This window comes from Rattus norvegicus, chromosome 1 (assembly GCF_036323735.1).
Source record: "Rattus norvegicus strain BN/NHsdMcwi chromosome 1, GRCr8, whole genome shotgun sequence".
Lineage (NCBI taxonomy): Eukaryota > Metazoa > Chordata > Mammalia > Rodentia > Muridae > Rattus > Rattus norvegicus.
The window spans coordinates 150,339,977-150,363,928 of NC_086019.1; the positions used below are offsets into that span (position 1 = coordinate 150,339,977).

The 23,952-nt window shown below is 36.5% G+C and overlaps 1 protein-coding gene across 4 annotated transcripts in view; it reads left to right on the plus strand.

Moving 5' to 3' along the window:
- The window catches only part of Nox4 (NADPH oxidase 4), a 177,745-nt gene that overhangs the window by 26,241 nt on the left and 127,552 nt on the right, over positions 1 to 23,952 (plus strand). For 3 of the 4 annotated variants that reach the window (XM_008759643.4, XM_039092943.2, NM_053524.1), the window contains 4 exon segments: positions 7,737 to 7,847; positions 9,422 to 9,506; positions 21,726 to 21,823; positions 23,591 to 23,618. In XM_008759643.4, the coding sequence (XP_008757865.1) occupies positions 7,737 to 7,847; positions 9,422 to 9,506; positions 21,726 to 21,823; positions 23,591 to 23,618 (322 nt within the window). 4 annotated transcript variants of the gene reach the window in all.

Consider the following 23,952-nt stretch of genomic DNA (forward strand, 5'->3'; position numbering starts at 1 on the left):
CACTGTGTCCATTATTAGTCTAAGTGTTTATATATCTTGTTGATTTTCTCAAAGAACCAGCTTTTGATTTTGTTGATTCTTTGTATCTTCTCTTTGTTTCTATTTGGTTGATTTCAGGCCCGAGTTTAACTATTTCCTGCCTTCTACTCTTGGGTGTATTTGATTCTTCAGGTGTATTGTTAAGTTGCTAGTGAAGAATATCTCCCATTTCTTAAGGAGGGGCACTTAGTGCTATGAATTTTCTGCTTGGCACTGCTTTCATTGTGCCCTATAGTTGGGTATACTATATTATCATATTCATTGAATTCCAGGAAGTCTTTAATTTTGTTTTTTCTTATTTCTTCCCTGACCAAGTTATCATTGAGTAGATTTGTTCAGTTTTCATGGGTACGTGTTTTTTTGTTTTGTTTTGTTTTTGTTGTTGTTGTTGTTAAAAATCTAGATTTAGTCCATGTTAATCTGATAGGATGCATGGGATTATTTCAATCTCTTTGTATCTATTGATTCTAGTTTTGTGACTGACTATATGGTCAATTTTGCAGAAGGTACCTTGAGGTGTTGAGAAGAAGGTATATTCTTATGTTTAAGGCTGAAATATCATATATATATATATATATATATATATAATCTGTTAAATCCATTTGGATCATAACTTCTATTAGTTTCACTCCATCTTTGTTAAGTTTTTGTTTCAATGAGTTGTCTGTTGGTGAGAGTGGGGTGTTCAAGCCTCCCACTGTTATTTTGTGGGCTTCAATGTATGTGTTGAAATTTAGTAAAGATTCTTTTATGAATGTGGGTGCCCTTGCATTTAAGGCATAGATGTTCAGGAAGAGACTTTCTCTTGTTGGAGTTCCCTTTGATGAATATGAAGTGTCCTTCTTCATCTCATTTAATAATTTTTAGCTGAATGTCTATTTTATGGGATATTAGAATGGCAACTCCAACTAATTTCTTGGGACCATTTGCTTGGAAGTGTTTTTCCAAGCCTTTTGCTCTGAGGTAGTTACGGTCTTTGTTATTGAGGTGTGTTTCTTATATGCAACAAAATGCTGGATCCTGCTTGTGTATCCAGTTTGTTAGCTTATGTCTTTTTAATTGGATAATTTAGTCTTTTGATATCGAGAGGTAAGGCAGGTAATTGTTAGTTACTCTTATGTTTATTGTGGTAGGTGGTGTTATGTTTATGTGATTCTCACCTTTTGTTTTTGTTGTGATATGATTAATTTCTTGTTTTTTTCTTTGCATTGCATTGCATCCTCCTTGCATTGGAATTTTCCTTCCAAAATCCTCTGTAGGGCTGGATTGGTAGATAGATATTGTTTAAATTTGATTTTGCTCTGGGATATTTTGGGTTCTCCTTTTATGATGATCAAGAGTTTTCCCCTTATTGTAGTATCCTCAACTGGCATTTGTGTTCTCTTAGGTTCTACATGAACTCTGTCCATTCTCTTCTGGCTTTTTCGGATCTCTGTTAAAAAGTCTGATGTAATTCAAGGTCTGCTTTTATACGTTACTTGACCTTTTTTATTTTGTGCATTTAGTGTTTTGATTATTATGTGACAAGAGAATTTTCTTTTCTGGTTCAACCTATATCATTCTATAGTCTTCTTGTACATTTATGGCTATCTCTTTATGTTGGGGAAATTTTCTCCTGTGATTTTGTTGAAGACGTTTCGGATTCTTTTTTTAAGCTGGGAATCTGTGCTCTCTTGTATTCCTATTATTCATAAATTTGGTCTTTTATTTGTGTCCTGGATGTTTTGGTTTAGAAAGTTTTTATGTTTTGAATTTTCTTTGACCATTACGTCCATATTTTCTAAGGTATCTTCTATGTCTGAAATTCCCTCTTCTATCTCTTGTATTCTGTTTTTGATGCTTGCATATGTAGTTTCTGACCTCTTTCTGAGGTTTTGCATTTCCTTTTCCAAGGTTCTTGAAACTGAATATAGATATGAGTCCTTTGAAAAAGCAGCAAGTGCTTTTATCTGCTGAGCAATATTTCCAGTCTATATTTTGTGTTTTGTTTTTCAGAATCTTAGTGCTGTTTTGTGTCTTTAAAAATATGTTTTGATAATTGCATTACATAGCACTATATTTTCAAAAACTGTACCCATCCTCACCTCTCGAACTCCTATTTTGCTCTCTACTCCTTATATTTCATTCTTATTACCTCTTCCACAATTATTGTCTCTAACAAATATATACAATCTACTGTGTCCTTTTACTGTTCTTTGTATACACATGCATTAGTGCTGGCTACTAGCATTGGATAACATATTGAGGGTTCTTTCCTGAAAAAGACTGATTCTTCTTTTTTCTCTAGTCAGTGACTGACTTTAGCTCTTCATCTAGTGGTGGGCCTTGTGAATTTCCTCCAGCTATGTTGACCTGTATGTAACCTTGTATAGTCATTTTCACATCTTATTTAGGCATCCATGTTACTGTGATTCAATTGGTGCAGCATCCTTTTCAGTTTGAAAAGACATCTCACATCTGGAATTCTAGTTCTTGCAAAATCTTAATATTCCCTTTTCTGTGATGTTCCTGCAAGGTTAGGTGTGTTGTAATTATACAATTTGTAGGTGGGCAGCCCATGACTTCTTACACTGCATTTGTCCCTTATGTTTTTCTGTAAAAACTTCATCTTCTTCACAAATAAACCTCTTTAATAAGGGGTGAGGAGGACTTGTGTTAAACTTTTGATTATTTTATGCTTAGAACTTTTGCTCAATAATACTAATTATAACCATACCAGCATTGACATTAGTGAATTCAAATTGTTTAAGTAAGGGATTTATGTGGTTTTTGTTGCTAAGTTCTAAGTTATAGTCTTGATAAAATGAATTTTATTTTCCCCATATTTTAACATACAAACTCGTTTCATAACTCATTTCTGGAGTTATTTAAAATTTGGTTATAGCCAGTTAAGAAACAATATGAATAGATATTTTATAATAAGTCTTTATCCAATATTTGCACCCTGAATATTAATCCTAATAACATGATGACATTCAAAACATTGTGCATATGCGGAATCAATTAAATTTTGCTTTTACAGAGTACTGTCATTCTGTTAGGGCTTAGCACCAAATTCTTTTTTTATTGGATATTTTATGTATTTATATTTCTTTTCCCCCTCTTGCATAACCTCTCCGCCAGCTTCTGTGAAGATGCTCTCACTATACTCCCGCCTCAATACCCTGGCATTCCCCTACACTAGGGAAACAAGCCTTCACAGTACCAAGGGCTTCTCCTTCTACATATGTGGCTTCTCATTCTCATTCCAGACAATGCCATCCTCTTCTACATATGTGGCTGGAGCCATGGTTCCCTACATGTGTACTCATTGGTTGGTGGTTTAGTCCCTGAGAGCTCTGATGGGGTCTGGTTTGTTGATACTTTTGTTCTTCCTATGGGTTGCAAACCCCTTCAGCTACTTCAGTCCTTTCTCTAACTCCCCCATTGGGGTCCCCACGCTCAGTCCAATGGTTAGCTGCAAGCATCTTTATCTGTATCAGTAAGGCTCTGGAAGAGCCTCTCAGGAAACATCCATATCAGGCTCCTGTCAGCAAGTGCTTCTTGGCATCAGCAAATAGGACCTGGGTTTGGTGGTTGCATATGGGATGAATTATTCACAGGTGGGGCAGTCTCTGGATGACCTTTTCTTCAGTCCCTTCTCTACTATTTGTCCCTGTATTTCCTCCAGTGAGTATTATGTTTTCAATTCTGAGAAGGACTGAAGCCCCATTGTAGTCTTCCTTCTTCTTAAGCTTCATATGGTCTGTGAATTGTTTCTTGGGTATTCTGAGCTTTTGGGCTAATATCCACTTATCAATGAGTGCATACGATGTGTGTCCCAAAGACCAGATCTTGCTTTTGAGAAACAACATGGGTGTGAAGAAGTAGTAGATGGGAGCAAGTCAGTGTCTGTAACTGTGGAGAGCCAGGAAAAATCAGTTATTGTACAGATATTTTTCTCTATGAATGCCTTTGTGAAAATCAAAGCAATGCAGGGAAACTTCAAGTTTGCTGTCTAGTCACACACACACATATATTTATGAGTGTACTAACTGAAGAGGAGGTGGAGCTGGCAAGAAATGCAGTGGTGACTCATAACCCAAGAATGCAGTGAAACACACAGTCTTGATGGTAGATGAAATTCAAGATCTTGGCTTGGCTAGTGAGTTGTGCTGGTAAATGAGACATGATGTATGTGGCTCGTGGGAACTATTAGTTCTAGCTTATTCCATTTCAAGATGGCCTTTGATGACTTTTTTCCCCCATGTTTTTAACAGGAGATGAAAAAAACATAGTCTGAATAAAGAATTTACTTTCTACAATTTCTGTGGTTTTGGGCAAGCTATATCACTTATTTAAATCTCTGAATAAATCACCTTCAAAATTTGTAGAATAGTTTCTTCCTTACAAAGGTTTAAAATCATCTTTTATTCATTGAAGTACATAATATACATCAGATTATGAGGCATTGCCCACAACTGCTGTTCTACATACTATATTAGCTTTAAAGAGGTGAGTTTGTTGTCACCTCTTGATTTATGTGTATTTGCAATTACCTCTTTTATATTTCTAATCAAAATTAAGTTTTGAGCTAAACTTTATAATACATTGGGGCACACACATTGCATAAATTATAATAATGTAATAATTGCCTTCATTTCCTGCCTTATAAACAGTAACTCTTAGCTAACCAGCTTAAAACTGTAGTCCTCAACCCAGTTTGCATGTTTGAATCATTTGGAAATTGTATATTTTGATTTTACCACAAGACACTGACCTGAGAATTCTTGGGTGGGTAGCTCTCCTTTTGTTAACAGCTCATCATGTAACGGGTGGCAGAGCCTGCCTTATAGTGTAGATCTGAGTATCATCATAAAAATCTGTTCCCAAGCAGCTAAATGCAGAATTATCTTAAAGCATTTTAGAAATGTTGTGGTCTTAGGGAGATCTATACTATGAGAAACAGAACACAAAGGAAGTCAAAGAGACAACATGTCATGGATTGAATGGAGCAAGAAAAGTGTTTTGGAAATCCCATTTCCACCACCAATTAGTCAATTCTTTTTTTGGTGGCGGTGGTCGTGGTAGGGGTGTCTTTTGTTTTTATTCAGAACAAAACTACATACATATTGTGAGTCCATGAAAAGATGTGGATACAAACCCTGGTAAGTGGAAGAATGAATTTGAAAACAAGGAACAGTTTCATCAATAGTTAACATTTTATTCGCATTTAAAGTTTCACAAATATCTCAGTGATAGCAACAAAGGGAATTTGTTTGTCTTGTTTTTTGAAAGGGTCTCATTTGCAGCCCAGGCTGACATAGTACTCACAACCTTCTATCATCCACTTCTACTGAATAATACGACACCTACTTTAAACCTTTTGTTTTAAGTCATTTATCTTAAAAAGTAGACTTCTCCACACCTCATGAAGCTAGACAAATTATGACTTTATAACCTGTGGCCATGAAGTACATGTGAGTACCTAAGCTCTTCAGTGGAGACCGAGTAGTACACATTAGCATGAATCTGAAGAGAGTCACTTCCTTCGTAGCCATGCTTGTGGACTATCTTGCCATTGACCCAGGAGAAATTCTCCCCAGCATTTGGTCATGTGTCACTATCACTATCCCGAGGAAAAACACTAATTAAAGCTTCTGTCCTCTTGTTGGCTTGTTAGAGAGCAAGCTCAGGACAGACCCCTGAGCACTGAGCCTAAGATGGGGTTAGACCTTCTCGGATTATGCCCCAGTGACTTTCTCTGTCTCTAGAAAAGACAGGGCTCTTCTCTTTCACACTGAGTTCCATCCAGAGAGCTGGTTCAGAACCCTTCTAAACAAATCACAACATTTCCTGACATGCCCTTGTGACTTTCTCTAGTACAACTATAGTATTTGCATCTCAGGCCTCTCTAATGGTTAAGAGCAGGAACAAGGACAATCTTATGGAAAGAGCTGTTCAGAGGGAAGACTTATTTAGGGCAGTTGTCTAAAATAAGTTACTTCTGTTTTCCAGTGGTCAGTCAACAAAGTATTTACAGTCTGCTATTTCCTTTTGTGCTTTATTTAAAGCCAAGGGTTAAGAGGAAGCATATACAATGGTTAATAGAACAGGTGCTTGAGGCAGAGTTCTTAGGTTGGTATCTTAGTTCTGCAACTTCCAAGCTGCTGCTGGTGGACGTTGTTGTTTTTGTTGTTGTATAAAATCTTTATATCAGAAAGACACATTGTTTTCCCATACAGAAGAGATCTTAACAGTAATTACTTCCCTATGTTTCAGGAGTGGGTAAATATAAAATAAATATAAAGTGATCAATCTGTGCACGGCCAGGAAAGAGACAAGTGTGTTCACTAATGTCTATAGGATTTATTCTATATAATTCTTTATTCAAGCATGAAAAACATATTTTAACAGTGGTCAAATGGAAATGGGTTTCTTAAAAAAAACACTAAAGCAAAACACACTAGTATAACAACATATATATTTAAAGAAGTGGATCGGGTTGGGGATTTAGCTCAGTGGTAGAGCACTTGCCTAGCAAGTGCAACGCCCTGGGTTTGGTCCCCAGCTCCGAAAAAAGAAAAAAAAGAAAAAAAAAAAGAAAAAAAAAGAAAAGAAGTGGATCACAGTTTTCATAGACATGGTCTTATGCCAAATTGCTAATTTACAACAACATTATGAACCGAGTATGCTTATTGAAGTGAGCCATACACACTCAGAATAAACCTGATGTTTTTACATTTGGAATCTAAGAATAGTTCAATCCACAGAATCATAGAATAGAATGATGATTTCCAGGAGCTTGCAGTAGTGGCTCAGGAAGGAAAAATACTAGTTAAAGTATACATGGGAGAAACAAGTTCAGCTGACCAATTAAACAGTATGGCAATCATAAATCAGTAACATATTGTGCGTTTTACAATACTGAAAATAGTGGAATTGTAAGAGACCTACCTACCTCAGTGCCAAGAAATGGTTAAGCAGGAAGCGATATAATTCTTTGTTTGTCTGGTTTGATTATTGTACACTGTGTGTTCTTATAAATACTTCATGTTTTACCTAATGAATATGTAATTTGTAATTTTTAAAAATAATATACGATTTAGAAAGAAATGATAGGAAAGAGTGTTGAAAACATGGTAGAAGAATGCAAAAGCAATGGAAGTGCTAGTAACATTGGAATATTCCCAATCCTCAGGCCAGGGAAGCAAGCAAGAGGAAAAAAGTTTAAGGTGACGCTGTAAGAGGAATGAAACTATTGGGTGAAGAACTTTGAGACAAGTGTGTGAGAATGAGTAGGCTGGGCTGAAATGGAGAAAATATCAGAGAGAGAGAGAGAAAGAAGTGAAGTTTCTTTGAGAACTCTTCCGAGCTCATGAGTGAATACAGATTCCTGTGCAACTTGACTGTAGAGGTGTAGAACAGATTTGATGAGCTCTAAGCTTCTTCCAGCTAGGATAGTATAAGAAACCAACCCTGAAATGGAAAATATTAAGGTGATTACATCAATAGCAAAACGGAGAAAAATCAGTTTTAAGGGCATTGGGAGCAGAAAGAAATTGTCCTGGAGCTTTAGTGAGATGAAAGAAACTCTGCAGCGTTCTTGAAGGAGTTGGCGTCCACCATGGACATTAGCAAGGAGGGTGACAACTTCAGATCAAGGCTGCTTTTCCTTTCTACTCGACTCTGTTTTGACCCTCGCCTTATTTGTTCAGCTAGGATTGTGTTTGAGCAGAGCTTCTGCATCTGTCCTGAACCTCAACTGCAGCCTGATCCTTTTACCCATGTGCCGCACAGTCCTGGCTTACCTTCGCGGATCACAGAAGGTACAGAACAAACATCTTCTTCATGAATTTCTATGGCAAGATCTAGTGTAATAATCACATATTAGTGGTTCTGTTTTTATGAACTGGTTTTATTTTTGACTATCTCTTCTCTGTGGTGGTAAGGAACATGTTACCTGTAAAGTGGTCAGAAAACTCTTCTGTAAACTAGACAAGGGGAATCATACACATCATCCATCATGCTTTCAGGTACTGTGTTCAGTACTATCGTGACTCCTAACAACAACTCAGATATTACTGGTTCAATTTAAGCTTGAGAACCTGAGGTATAGAAAGTATGGCGCAACCAAGATCAGATATAAATGAGTGACAGAACTAAAGTTAATTCCAGTTCTTAGAGCTTCTCTACTGTATCAGACCTCATTGAGATCAGTATTTTATTTAGAAAACCCAGGTAAGAAAACCAGAGTAGTGCGTTCTTTAGTATTGTACAGAATGATGGCTAGTGTTTGCAGTTTCCCATTGTTCAACACACATGACTTGTGAGCTATGCAAAAGGCTGAAGTAGATGACTATATTGAATAGTATTATCTCAAATGTTGTTGTTGTTGTTGTTGTTGTTGTTGTTGTTGTTGTTGTTGTAAAATGAGAGGGACAAGAATGAAGACTCCTTTGCCATTAAAAACACTATACATTTTTTTGTCTTTGATTAGTCCTTTCTACAAGTGTGAGCATCCACATGTTTGTATATATGTTTTGTTTTTTTTTTTACTAAAATAATTAGGGGTGCATGGATAGATAACTATGTTTTTAAAGTTTTAGTGATCTTTGACGTGTGTAATGCTGATTTACTGTAGCAAACCTTGTCGGTTTTTTATTCAGGTAATTATATGTGAAAACACTTCATTTTGCAGTCATTTATGGACATAGCATACCCTAGGTTGCCTACTATTGTTAAATGCTAGGATTTGATCTCTGACTGGCCATTGCCTTGGCATGAAGAGAAGGACTGTAAGTGCCGGAGAGTGAAAAGTTCCCTCCTAGGTTTCTCAGTAGGTAATAGGTCTTAAAGAGTTGTTGCCCAGTATAAAGCACAGATTTTCAAAGATCTTGACATTTTTTTACATGATCAAGCAGGTATTTAAAACTACAGATGCCACTGGTCTAATTTTAAAATAACCTTATTTTTTAGCAGCACAAAGGATATCACATATTCTACCAAATTTAAACTTTTGAAAAAAAAATCACATACACTAATTTATCAGAAAGTTTCCTCTGACTGTGTTCTGACAGAACAAGTGCTTATGGCAGTTGGGGACAAATGTCAGCATAGATATTTATATACAATGACATTTTATAGGATCACAGTGTAGTTTCTAACTTTTTAATCTAACAGTTTATGTCTTCCAGTATTTTTTTTCAAATCATAGCATACCTTTTCATATTTATTTGCATGGCTTCAGTGACTAATTTGCCATGATTCTCTCACTTTTGACTAGTAGACTTGTGTTATATTTCCAATACTTTTCATAATATGAGCAATGCTGTAGTGAAACAATTTGTACATATTTTGACTGGTTGTATTATTTTTACCCTATTAATTAACTTTTATTTAGGTCCCTAGCAGGAGAACAAGAAGATTGTTGGACAAAAGCAAGACTCTACATATCACCTGTGGCATAACTATTTGTATTTTCTCAGGTGAGAGAACTGAAAAGCATTATTTTACTAGAATTTTTTATTTTACCAAGGTAGAAATACTTGGTTTTATTGTTTTTTATGTGTTTACCTATAATGTTCTTATTTGCTGATTTTCTACTTCTCTGTGTTAGTGCCTCTTTTGTAAGCACTAGAAGAGAGTTGTGGGGGGAATTACAGAACATAGGTGTTTCTTTTGGCGTTTTGCATTAGGTTTTCCAAATGCTAGATCTAAGTTCATAGTGATTTTATTGTAATAGTACATAATTTCATTTGTAAAGTTTAAAATAAGGAAACTTAGTCCAGATTTAAAGGTAAGATTGTATTGCATAAAGTAAAATTTAGAAATGTGAAATTTTCATTTTAAAATATGATTCTAGGCCAAGATGTATTTAATAAGTATTATTTATACTGATAATTGTATAGAAGAATAGACTTTAAATCTATGTAATTCTATCTTGACTTTTTGAGTTCTATGGACTGTGTCTTGGGTATTCTGTCCTATTTTTTTTGGCTAATATCCACTTATTAGTGAGAATATACCATGCATGTACTTTTGGGTATGAGTTACCTCACTCAGGATGATGATTTTCTAGTTCCATCCATTTGCCTGCAAAATTCAGGATGTCCTCTTTCTTAATAGTTGAGTAGTATTCCATTGTGTAAATGAATCACAATTTCTATATTCATTCTTCTGCCATGGGACATCTGGGTTGTTTCCAGCTTCTGGCTATCACAAATAAGTCCACTTTGAACTTAGAGGAACATGTGCCCCTGTGGCATGGTGGAGCATCTTTTGAGTAAAGGCCCAACATGGTGTAGAGCTGAGTCTTCAGGTAGATCTATTTCTAATTTTCTGAGGAACCTCCAGACTGATTTCCAGAATGGTTGTACCAGTCTGCAATCCCACCAAGAATGGAGGAGTGTTCCTCTTTCTCCACATCCTCGCCAGCATCTGCTGTCACCTGAGTTTTTGATCTTAGCCATTCTGACTGGTGTGAGGTGGAATCTCAGGGTTGTTTTGATGTGCATTTCTTTGATCACTAAGGATTTTGAACATTTCTTTAGGTGCTTCTCAGCCATTCGAGATCCTCTGTTGTGAATTCTAGGTTTAGTTCTGTACCCCATCTTTTGTTTGGGTTTTTTTGGGTGTTTTGGTTGTTAACTTCTTAATTTCTTTATATATTTTGGATATTAGTCCTCTATTGGATGTGGAGTTAGTGAAGATGCCAATCTGTAAGATGCCAATTTGTCTTATTGACTATGTCCTTATCTTACAGAAGCTTTCCAGTTTTATGAGGTCCCATATATCAATTCTTGATCTTAGAGCATGAGCCATTGGAGTTCTCTTTAGGAAATTTCTCCTGTGCCAATGAGTTCAAGGCTCTTTCCCACTTTCTCTTCTATTAGATTCAGTGTATCTGGTTTTATGTTGAGGTCCTTGATCCTCCACTTAACCTTTGTGCATGGTGACAAATATGGATATATTTCATTTTTCTACTTACAGACATCCAGTTAGACCAGCACCATTTATTGAAGATGCTTTCTTTTTTCCATTGTATGTTTTTGGCTTCTTTGTCAAAGATTAAGTGTGTGTCAGTGTGTGGTTTTATTTCTGGGTCTTGAATTATATTCCACTGATCAACCTGTGTACCAATGCCATGCAGTTTTTATCACTATTGCTCTATAGGAGAGCTTGAGGTCAGGGATGCTGATTCTCCCAGTTGTTCTTTTGTTGTTAAAATTTGTTTTTGTTATTCTGGGTTTTTTGCCTTTCTAGATGAATTTGAGAATTGCTCTTTCCATATGTGAAGAATTGTGTTGGGATTTTGCATTGAGTCTATAGATTGCCTTTGGTAGGATGGCCATTTTTATTGTTAATTCTGCCAATCCATGGGCATGCAAGATTCTTCATTTTCTGAGATCTGTAATTTCTTTGAGAGACTTGAAGTTCTTATCATAAAGACATTTCACTTGTGTGGTTAGAATTAACCCAAGATATTTTATATTGTCTGTGGCTATTGCGAAGGGAGTGTTTCCCTACTTTCTTTCTCAGCTGTTTATCATTTATATAAAGGAAGACTATTGATTTATTTGACTTACTGTTATTTTTGAGTATTTTTATTGGATATATTTCTTTATTTACATTTCAAATGTTATTTCCTTTCCCGGTTTTCTGTCCATAAGCACTCTATCCCCGCCATTGACCCACTTCTTACTGCCCGTTCCTAACATTCCCCTGCACTGGGGGGGAGGGGGGGTCCAACCTTAGCAGGACCAAGGACTTCCCCTTCCACTGGTGCTATTCTCTGCTACATATGCAGTTGGAGCCCTGGGTCAGTCCATGTATAGTCTTTGGGTAGTGGTTTAGTCCCTGGAAGCTCTGATTGGTTGGCATTGTTGTTCTTTTGGGGTTGCAAGTACCTTTAGCTCTTTCTATTTTTTCTCTAATTTCCCCGAAGGGGGTCCAGTTCTGGAGTCAGTGGTTTGCTGCTGGTATTCACCTCTGTATTTGACATGCTCTGGTTGTGTCTCTCAGGAGAGATTTATATCTGGCCCCTTTCAGCATGGACTTTTTAGCTTTATCAGTCTTATCTAGTTTTGGTGGCTGGGTCCTCAGGTAATGGAATGTCCAATTTTCTGAGGAACCTCCATATTGATTTTCAGAGTGGTTGTACCAGTTTGTAGTCCCACCAAGAATGGAGGAGTGTTCTTCTTTCTCCACATCCTTGCTAGCATCTGCTGCACCTGAGTTTTTCATCTTAGCCATTCTGGTTGGTGTGAGGTGGAATCTCAGGATTAATTTGAGTTGCATTTCCCTGATGACTAAGAATGTTGAATATTTCTTTAGGTGCTTCTCGGCCATTCGATATGCCTCAGCTGAGAATGTTTTGTTTATCTCTGTACCCCATTTTTAATAGGGTTATTTGGCTCTCTGGAGTCTAACTGCTTGAATTCTTTGTATATTTTGGACATAAGTCCTCTATCAGTAGTAGGATTGGTAAAGATCTTTTCCCAATATGTTGTTGCTGTTTTGTCATAATGACAGTGACCTTTGCCTTACAGAAGCTTTGCAGTTTTATGAAGTCCCATTTGTCGATTCTTGATCTTAGAGCATAAGCCATTGGTGTTTTGTTCAGGAAATTTTCCCCAGTGCCCATGTGTTTGAGACCCTTCCCCACTGGATTGATGTGGAGGTCATTGATCCACTTGGACTTAGACCTTGTACAGGGTGATAAGAATAAATTGATTTACATTCTTCTATATGCTGATCTCCAGTTGAACCAGCACCATTTGTTGGAAATGCTATCTTTTTTCCATTGGATGTTTTTAGCTCCTTTGTCAAAGATCAAGTGACCATAGGTGTGTGGGTTCATTTCTGGGTCTTCAATTCTATTCCACTGGTTTTTCTGCCTGTCTCTGTATCAATACCATACAGTTTTTGTGACTATTTCTCTGTAATACTACTTGAGGTCAGGGATGGTGATTCCCCCAGAAGTTTGTTTATCGTTGAGTATAGTTTTAGTTATCCTTGGTTTTTTGTTATTCCAAATGAATTCGCAAATTGCTCTTTCTATCTCTACAAAGTATTGAGTAGGAATTTTGATGGGGATTGCATTGACTCTGTAGATTGCTTTTGGCAAAATGGCCATCTTTACTATATTAATTCTGCCAATCCATGAGCATGGTAGATCTTTCTATCTTCTGAGATTTTCCTCAATTTCTTTCTTCAGAGACTTGAAGTTCTTGTCATATAGATCTTTCACTTGCTTGGTTAAATTCACACCAAGATATTTTATATTATTGGGAATATTGTGAAGGGTGTCATTTCCCTAATTTCTTTCTCATACTGTTTATCCTTTGAGTAGAGGAAGGCTACTAATTTGTTTAAGTTAAGTTTATACCCAGACACTTTGCTGTAGTTGTATATCAGGGTTAGTATTTCTCTGGTGGATCTTTTGTGGTCAGTTAAGTATACTATCATATCATCTGCAAATAGTGATATTTTGACTTCTTCCCTTCCAATTTGAATCCGTTTGACCTCCTTTTGTTGCCTGATTGCTCTGGTTAGGACGTTGAGTACTATACTGAATAAGTAGGGAGAGAATGAGCAGCCTTGTCTAGTCCCTGATTTTAGTGGGATTGCTTCAGGTTTCTCTCCATTTAGTTTGATGTGAGCTACTGGTTTGCTGTATATTGCTTTTACTATGTTTAGGGATGGGCCATGAATTTCTGAACTTCCCAGGACTTTTATCATCAAAGAGTGTTGAATTTTGTCAGATGCTTTCTCAGAATCTAATGAAATGAGTGTGTGGTTTCTATCTTTGAGGTTGTTTATATAGTGAATTACATTGATGGATTTTCGTATATTAAACCATCCGTGCATGATTGACTTTATTTTATATCTTACCATTTGCTGAAGTTGTTTATCAGTTGAAGAAGTTCTCTGGTAGAATATTTGGGGTCGCTTTTGTATATTATCATGTCATCTGCAAATTCCTATACCTTTACTTCTTTTTTGCCAATTTGTATCCCCTTGATCTGTTTTGTTGTCTTATTGTTCTAGTTAGCATTCCAAGTACTATATTGAACAGATATGCAGAGAGTGAGTATCCTTGTCCTCGATATTGTGGGATTATTCATAGTCTCTCTACATTTAAATTTACATTGGCCATTGGTTTGCAGTAATTGCTTTTATTATGTCTAGTATGGGTCGTGATTTTCTGAATGTTTACATGAAGGGGTGTTGTATTTTGTGACATTCTTTTTCTTCATCTAAGAAAATGACCATATGATCTTTTACTTTGAGTTTGTTTATATGATAGATTATGTTAATGAATTTTTGTGTATTAAACCAACCTTGCATCCCAGGGATGAAGCCTTCTTGATCATGATGAATGATGGTTTTGATATGTTCTTGGATTCAGTTTGCAGAATTTTATTGAGTATTTTTGCATCTATATTCATGAACAAGTTTGGTTTGAAGTTTTGTTTTTTGGTAGGTTCCTTGTATGGTTTACATATCAGTGTTATTGTGACTACATAGAATGAATTAGGTAGTGTTCCTTCTGTTGATATTTTATGGAAAATTTTAATGAATATTGGTATCAGGTCTTCTTTGAAGGTCCAGTAGAATTCTGAAATAAATCCATCTAGCTGTGAGCTTTCTTTGGTTGGGAGGTTTTTAATGACTTCTCCTATTTCCTTATGGGATATGGACCTGTTTAGAAATTTTACCTCCTTTTGATTTAACTTTGGTATGTGGAATCTGTCTAGAAAACTATCCATTTCATCAGGGTGTTCCAGTTTTGTTGGTATAAGCTTTGTAGTAGGATCTGATAATTTTTTTAATTTTCTTCATTTCTGTTGTTATATCTTACTTTCATTTCTGATTTCGTTAATTTTGATACTGCCTCTAGGCCCTTTAGTTATTTTGACTAGGGGTTTATCTATCTTGTTGATTCATTCAAAAACCACCTTTTGGTTTTGCTGATTCTTTTTATTGCTCTTTGTTTCTATTTGGTTGATTTCAGCACTAACTTTGACTATTTCCTACCTTCTACTCCCCTTGGTGAGTTTGCTTCTTTTTTTTCTAGAGATTTCAGGTGTGCTGTTAAGTTGCTAGTGTAAGATCTCTCCAGTTTCTTTAACTGTGTACTTAGTGCTTTGAATTTTCCTCTTAGCACTGCTTTCATTGTGTCTCATAAGTTTTGGTATGGTGTGTCAACTATTTCGTAAAATTCTAGAAAGTCTTTAAATTCTTTCTTTATTTCATCCCTGACCAAATTGTCATTCAGTTGAAAGTTGTTCAGTTTCCACATATATGTGGCTTTTCTGTTGCTTTTGCTATAATAAAGACCATATTTAGGTTATGGTAGTCTGATAGAATGCATGGGATTATTTCAATCTTCTTATATTGGTTGAATATTGTTTTGTGACCAATTATATTGTCGATTTTGGAGAAGGTACCATGAGGTACTGAAAAGGAGGAATATTATTTTGGTTTGGGGTAAAATGTTCTGGATATATCTGTTAAATCCATTTGGTTCATAACCTCTATTAGTTTCACTGTATCTGTTTAGTTTCTATTTTAATGATCTGTCCAATGATGAGAATAAGGTTTTGAAGTCTCCCACTGTTACTGTGTGAATTTCAATGTCTGTTTTGAGCTTTACTAAAGTTTCTTTTATGAATGTGGGTGCCCTTGCATTTGGGGCATAGATGTTCAGAATTGAGTCTTTCTCTTGCTGTAATTTTCCCTTTGATGTATATGAAGTGTCCTTCCTCTTCACACTTGATAACTTTTGGTTGAAAGTCTATTTTATTGGATATTAGTTATCTCCAGCTTCTTTCTTGGGACCATTTGCTTAGAAAACCTTTTTCTATCCTTTTACTCTGAGATTATGGCTGTCTTTGTTATTGAGGTGTGTTTCTTGTGTGCAGCAAAATGCTGGATCTTGTTTGCATATCTAATCTGTTAGCTTATATCTTTTTATAGGTGAGTTGAGTTCATTAATATTGGGAGATATTACCCTGAGATTCCACCTCACACCAGTCAGAATGGCTAAGATAAAAAACTCAAGTGATAGCAGATGCTGGCGAGGATGTGGAGAAAGAGGAACACTCCTCCATTGTTGGTAGGATTGCAAACTGGTATGACCACTCTGGAAATCATTCTCGAGGTTCCTCAGAAAATTGGACATTACACTACCTGAAGACCGAGCCATACCCAAAAGATGACATATACCCAAAAGATGCTCCAATATATAACAAAGACACATGCTCCACTATGTTCATAGCAGCCTTATTTATAATAGCCAGAAGCTGGAAAGAACACAGATGCCCTTCATCAGAGGAATGGATTCAAATATGTGTTACATCTACACAATGGAGTACTACTCAGCTATCAAAAACAATGACTTCATGAAATTCATAGGGAAATGGAATGAACTGGAAAATATCATCCTGAGTGAGGTTACTCAATCACAGAAAAACACACTTGGTATGCACTCATTGATAAGTGGATATTAGCCAAAGAGCACAAATTAACCAAGATGCAATCTACACACCACAGGACGCTCAAGAAAAAGGGTGACCAAAATGCAGATGCTCCCACTCCTTCTTACAAGGGGAAAATATTCATAGGAAGGTATAGGGAAGCAAAGTTCAGAGCAGCGACTCAAGGAATGGCCATTCAGAGCTTGACACACATGTGGCTCATATATATATATGCAGCCACCAAAACTAGATAAGATTGATGAAGCTAAAAAATGCACGTGGAAAGGGACTGGATATAGATCTTTTCTGAGAGACACATCCAGAGCAGATCTAATACAGAGGTCAATGCTAGCAGCAAACCACAGAACTGAGAATAAGACCCCTTGGGGGGAATTAGAAGAAGTTTTGAAAGAGTTGAAGGAGCTTACAACCCCATAAAAACAACAATGCCAACCAACCAGAGCTTCTAGGAACTAAACCACTACTGAAAGACTATACATAGACTGACCCAGGGCTCCAACTGCATGTGTAGCAGAGAATAGCCTTGTTGGGGCATCAGTGGAAGGGAAAGCCCTTGGTCTTGCCAATGCAGGAGAATATGGGGAAGGGCAATAAAGGGGATGTATAAGGGGAATGCCCGTATAGGGGAGGGTGTGGGGAGGGAATGGGGCTTATGGACAGGAAACTGGGAAGGGGCATAACCTTTGAAATGTAAGTAAAGACATATGTAATAAAAATTAAAAAATATTGGGAAATATTAAAGAGAGCTCACTGTTGGTTCCTGTTACATTTGCTTTTGTAGGTAGCTTTAGGGCCTTGTGGTTTTCTTCTTTTGGCTTTATTGTGAGATGCATAATATCTTGTCTTTTCTTTGGTGGAGGTATCTTCCTTGTATTGGATTTTTCCTTTTAGGATCCTCTGTAGAGCTGGATTGGTCAATAGATACTGTTTGAATTTGGATTTGTCCTGGAATATTTTGCTTTCTTCATCTGTGTTGATTGAAAGTTTTGCTGCGTATAGTAGTCTGGGGTGGCATTTGTGTTCTCTTCGTCTACATGACCTCTGACCAGACTCTTTTGGCTTTCATAGTCTGTGTTGTAACTTTGATAGGTCTGCCTTTGTATGTTACTTGATCCTTTTCCCTTGCACCTTTTAGTATTCTTTCTTTGCTCTGTGAGTTTAGTGTTTTGACTATTGTATGACAAGAGGATTTTCTTTTCTGATCCCATTTGTTTGTTGTTCTGTAGGCTCCTTGTACCTTCATGGCCATCTCTTTCTTTTGGTTGGGGAAGTTTTCTTCTATGGTTTTCTTGAAGACGTTTTCAGGTTCTTAGATCTGGGAATCTAAATTTTTCTCGATTCTTATTATTCTTAGATTTGCTCTTTATATTGTGTCCTGAATTTCCTGGATGTTTTGGGTTAGGAGTTTTTATGTTTTGAATTTTCTTTGACCATTGTGTCAATCTCTTTTACAGTATCTTCTACACCTGAGATTCTCTCTTCTATTGCCTGTATTCCTTTGGTGATACATCTGTAATTCCTGTCTTCTTTCCTAGGTTTTCCATTTCCTGGTTTGCATCCATCTTTATTGTTTCTACTTTCACTTTTAGGTCTTGGACTGCTTTATGCAATTCCTTCATCTGTTTGTTTGTGTTTTCCTGTATTCCTTTAAGTGATTTTTTTGTTTCCTCTTTAAATGTTTATGATGTTCCTCATAGAATCAGAGGCTGTAACCCTACAAATCATATGCCAGTAAGAAGAAAGAAAAACACACCGAAGTGCCAAAGCAGTCTTGAGCAAAAAGGACAAAGATGGAGTCATTATGCTTTCTAACTTCAATTTTGATTATTTTATTACAAATGTATAATTAAGTACAAAATTTAGTACAATTTAGTATAAAGGTGAAAGTATAGAAGTATAATAATCAAAGAAATTAATACAGGGCTAGAAAGATAATTTAATGGTTAAAACAACTTCTGCTCCTCCAGAGGACAAAGTTGTGTTTCCAGTACCCACATTGAATGTGTTGCTTGTGTTGCTTGTCACTCTAGCTGGAAGGAATCCAACACCATCTTCTGGCCTCTGCAGAAACTTTCACACATGTGATATATGTACACATAACCACAAGCCTATACACATACACGGAAACACAGAGATAAATATTTTAAAAAAGAAAGAACATAATTTTGGCATATAAAAAAGGCTTATAGGATCTTAGAAATTACTCAATAAGTAAAAGAACTTGTCATGTAGGCCTCTTGACCTGAGTTTGAGTCCCAGAATCCATACAAAGAGCCACATGTACCAGTATAGATTGGTCATCCATGAACACTTACAACAAGATCAGAGACAGCAGAATGACTGGAAGCATACAACGAGGGCTATCTAGCTAGGCTAGATTATGCTGAAAGTAGAAACAAAACTTGCCTCAGGAAAGTAGAAGGTAAGAACTGACTCTTCAACATTTCCCTTGAACCTCTTCATATATGCTATGGCATATAGGTAATACAAACAAGAAATTTTGTTATTTAATTTAAAAAAAGACAAAAAGAGAGAAGAGACAGAGTTGTGTGTCCAGAAATAATCCCATGTAGCTGTAGTGCTGTGATTCTCTACACAGGTGCCAAAGTCATAGTAGATAAATTGGAGCTTTGCCATGAAATTGTGCCCAGCAAATTGTGTCTTCACAGGCAGGAAGTCATAACTCTCACGCTAAAGAAAAATCAACATAAAAGTAATTCAATGATTTAAGTGTTAGATAAAAAGATATTGGGGTTAATCAAGATGGCTAAGCATTTGAGAATGCTGCTCAGTTATTACATCAAATCACAAATGCTAACAACTCCAGTTCAAAGGGATGTAGAACAACCCTTTGGCTTTCATCAGTACGTATTCACACACACAATTGTACATGCACTGATACAGATACATACAATTCTGGGTCAGAAATTTTGAAGGTAGGTAGGTGGGCCCATCTCTCCACTGGGAGCTCTATCAACTTGAGGTGGTCTCTTCAGGTCCATCTCCCTACTATTGGGCATTTCATCCCAACCGAGTCCTGGGAGCCTCTCACCTTCTAAGTCTTTCAGCCTTGCTAGAGATTGTGTTGAGTTTTTTTATGGGCTTAATACTCAGTTGCTTCTGGACCATTTATTGAAACCCTACATTTCTCTTCCCTTTGTTGTCTGCTCTTTGTAAAAATCACTAGTAGATTATATTTCCTCTGAGAAGATTGTTGGGTTCTGTATTTCATTCTTCTGTTTGTATATTCTTCTGACAGAAGCACACTCTCTTGAGTACTGTAACTTTATGGCAGTATTTGAATATACCTGATATTAATGATCTGTTTTTGATACTCAACATGTTAGCCTGAATTATAATTCATTAAACTAAACTTTTATGTTATCTGACATTCTGAGCCTCTCTTGCCTTTATTGTTCTTTTTGGGTAATTAATAGTACTTGGTGTTTCTGTATTTTATAGTCTACGTTTTGCACATTGTAAGATTTTCTATTTTTCAGGCCATCCTATCCTTTGAAACAAGCTTCATATATTATTTTAACTTGTAATGTTAGTTAACAACTATAGAGCACTTATATATTTCATTATGGTTTTCATGATTTTACAGATAAATTGAAAACTAGTAGATAGGTTTTAGGGCTAAGGCTACAGGAGTATCTGTTTTTTCTCTCTCTTTTTTATTGGTTATTTTATTTATTTACAATTCAAAAGTTATCCCCCTTCCCAGTTTCCCTTCCAGAAGCCCCAAATTCCCTCCTCCCTGTCCTTGCCTCTGTGAGAGTGCTCCCCCACCTGCCCACCCACTCCTAACTCAGCCCTCAGCAGCTAGCATTCCCCTATCCTGAGTCATCAAGCCTCCACAGGACCAAGGAACTCCCCTCCCAGTCATGCCAGATAAGGCAGTTTTCTGCTATATATCCTACTGGAGGCATGGCACCCTCTATGTACTCTTTGGTTGGTGGTTTAGTCCCTGGGTGCTTTGGGGTGACTGGTTGGTTGATATTGTTGTTCTTCCTATGATGTTGTAAACCCCTTCAGACTAGATATTCTACCTCATACCAGTCAGAATGGCTAAGAACAAAAACTCAGGTGACAGCAGATGCTAGTGAGGATTTGGAGAAAGGGGGATACTCCTCTAATGCTGGTGGGATTGCAAGCTGGTACAACCACTCTAGAAATCAGTCTGGCAGCTCCTCACAAACTTGGAAATAGTTCTGAGGACCCAGATATACCACTCCTGGGCATATACCCAAATGATGCTTCTCATATAACAAGGACACATGCTCCACTATGATCACAACAGCCTTGTTTATAATCGACAGAAGCTGGAAACAGGATTGTCTTTAATAAATGTGTTATCATAGAATGTTAATGTATACCTCATTTAATCTTAAAAAAAAGCAGATTAGAAAAGGAGGGGATTTTTGAGGCCTAGTTGAACAAATTTGCTCCCTCATTGCCTCTCAAGATAATTTCCATTTCTGGATATGACAAAATGTGTTATCTCAAACTTCTAGTTATTCTCTGGCACATGCATCATTTATATGAGCTCAGAGTAAGCTGAGCACTTTGTTGGAAGTGCCTTTATAGGTTGGTTGGTTGTCAAGTAGTAATCACTATTTTCCTGAGTTTTTCTTCCATGAAGTGCCTCTCAACCCTTTACTGTTGAGTTTAGAAAATTATCTATTGATTGTGAAAGATTTCTTCTGGTTAAAAGCCTTTCAGAAGGCTGCAATTTGGACTGGATGACAGTCGAGTACATAAGATAGAGTAGGTTAGAGCTAAGGGAAAGATGAACTGTGTGGAATACAAAGATGTTCAGGAATCAGTAAGCAATTTATTGAATAAATGAATGTGCTGAGAGATGCAAAATGTAAGTGTGTGTGTGTGTGTGTGTGTGTGTGTGTGTGTGTGTGTGTGTGTGTGTTTGTAAGAGGATGCATTCATTGAGTGAGAATCTTCTCTAGATCTTGTCCTGAATTACTATGGTTATTTTATTCTAGTTTTTGAAAACTTAGTAAACTATCTATATTCAGGTGACTTTTATTTTGTGTTTTAGAATGATTTCAATTCAATATTTTATTTCCCATGTAACTGTTGCAGTTCTATTTTTAATATGTAATTGTTCAGGAGAACAAATGACTTCTAGTCAAGGAGGATATGTGGAAACCCCACTGATTTGTACCTGGTGTGGTTCTGTAGGTGTGCATGTAGCTGCCCACTTGGTGAACGCCCTGAACTTCTCAGTGAACTATAGTGAACATTTCCTTGCACTGAATGCAGCAAGATACCAGAATGAGGTGGGTGGTCTCTGCCTTTCCATTTTCCCTTCACTTGTCATTAGATAACTAATGAGGGTCTGTGAGTTTTACAAAAAATCTGTACCTTTCTGCTCCTTTGAGTGCTTTTAAAAGGCAGTTGTCAAGTTGAGTTTTATTCCCTTTCAATAGAAATTGCAGGTAATTGCTATTCTATAGTTTCTCCTGCTGAAAATGGGAGTTTTCAGTGTCTCCTTTTCATATCCTGCAATGTTCAGAAGGTTGCCACTCAGGTTTGACTCCCAGCAGCTTTTTTTCTAATTCCTGCCATTTAGTTGAGAGTGTCGACAGTGCCAATCTCAGGAGAAAAAATACTTTAATAACTCACTTACTGTGCTTGGGTGGAAAAGGGCACTGCTGTAGGCTGATTATTTGTCGATAATAAATAATGAATTTGTTTGATTTAAAAAGGTAATGTTGTTTTATGATTTCTTTATTTCCATGAGATAGATGACTTTCAGTGAATTTACGATTATATGCTATCTAACATAGGGGCAATATTCTTCCATATGATCTTTTATATGTTCATGAAGTGAAATTATATATGCTAAGCCAGAGTCAGATGCTCAGCACATGTATAGCGTTGGCCAGGTCTCTGTTGCTTAGTACTTTTACATTGTCTTCTGATAGTTGTTATTTCCCAAAGTCATGGCTGTACCCAAGCCAAACTGCTGCCTTTCTGACCTTTTCTTGTGAATGGCAGTGATGTAAACTGTCATTAGAAGATCCTTTTATCCCAGACTCCATTTTTTTCTTCTACATAGCACTAGGACTTTCACAGCTAATACTGCTTTAATCATTTGGTTGTCTTCCTAAAATGAAACAAATGACAAATCAAATTGTAAAACGGCATGCTTCAAATCATTTTTGATAAATCTCTTGCCTCTAGTATCATCTATAGATATCAATATGATATGACTAGTCTGATTCGGGCCTGGGCATTCCTATTTTTAAAAAGGATCACTAGGTGATTACATACTACACAAAACATTGAAGTTCACTGGAGAATCTAGCTTCTTCGCTTCTCAGTGACAGCTCTCCACATGTTGTGATTTCAGACTGAATTCTGTTTCTCACATCTCCACTTGCTCTCCCTGGACCGTTCCCCAGCCTTATTGTCATATTAGCAATGGTTGCTTGTTTCCAGTCCCTAATCCAGTTTCCTTTGCATAGCATTTCCTTTTATGCTCCCCTTTCTATAATGCATCCTTTTTTAATACCTATAATAGGTTTCATACTATTCATGTTTAGTGGTCCTATATTTGACTATGTTGGTTGTTTTTGTGTTAAAAAGTTCCTTTTGAGCATTGAATACAGTATGTTTAAAAGCTATCTCGGTTGTAAAGACAGGATGATAATGATTTATAAATTTATGATGTGCTGGGCAACATAATGAGACATATATTCCAAATAATATATGTTATATACAATACATACTTAATTTTGCATTATAGCTTAAACTAGTGTATCTCAAAATTGTTGAATAACCACTACCATCAGATCCAGCCTGTGATCAGATCATTAACTAGGGCTTCTAACTTAGCCAATGCTCTCCTTTTCTATGTTGGAAAGTCTTGCTTTTTATAATGCAAAAAATCCTGAGACTTAATTAATTGAGCCTGTCATTTGTACTGGATGAGTGGTGCCATAATTTCTCATACACGGCAACACAACTGACAAACTTCTTGCATAGGTTTATGTCACTAGCATTTTATTTTTCAGTCAAATATTTTTCTTATCTTTTCTCAGGATCCCAGAAAGCTTCTCTTCACAACTGGTAAGTCATTACTCATTGTTTTTTCAACAAGGAATGAAACAAAGTCTTTGAAAATAAACATAGTCAAATTACACATCAATTGATACATGCTAAATTACAACATTCTATAATTGATATTAGTAGTTTGGGTATGATGCTATAATGGTAGTGGGACAAGAAAACCAATAGTTTGAGTTTTAGATAATTAAAGAAAAACAATAATTGGAAACATTGGTTTGTAGTACAGTTTTTGGCACACTCTTCCAAATGAAAACACTATAATCCCCCCGCCTCGTGAAGGCCTGCTTATGACTATTGTCAGTATTGTGGCAGGTCATAGACTGCTCTCAAAGTT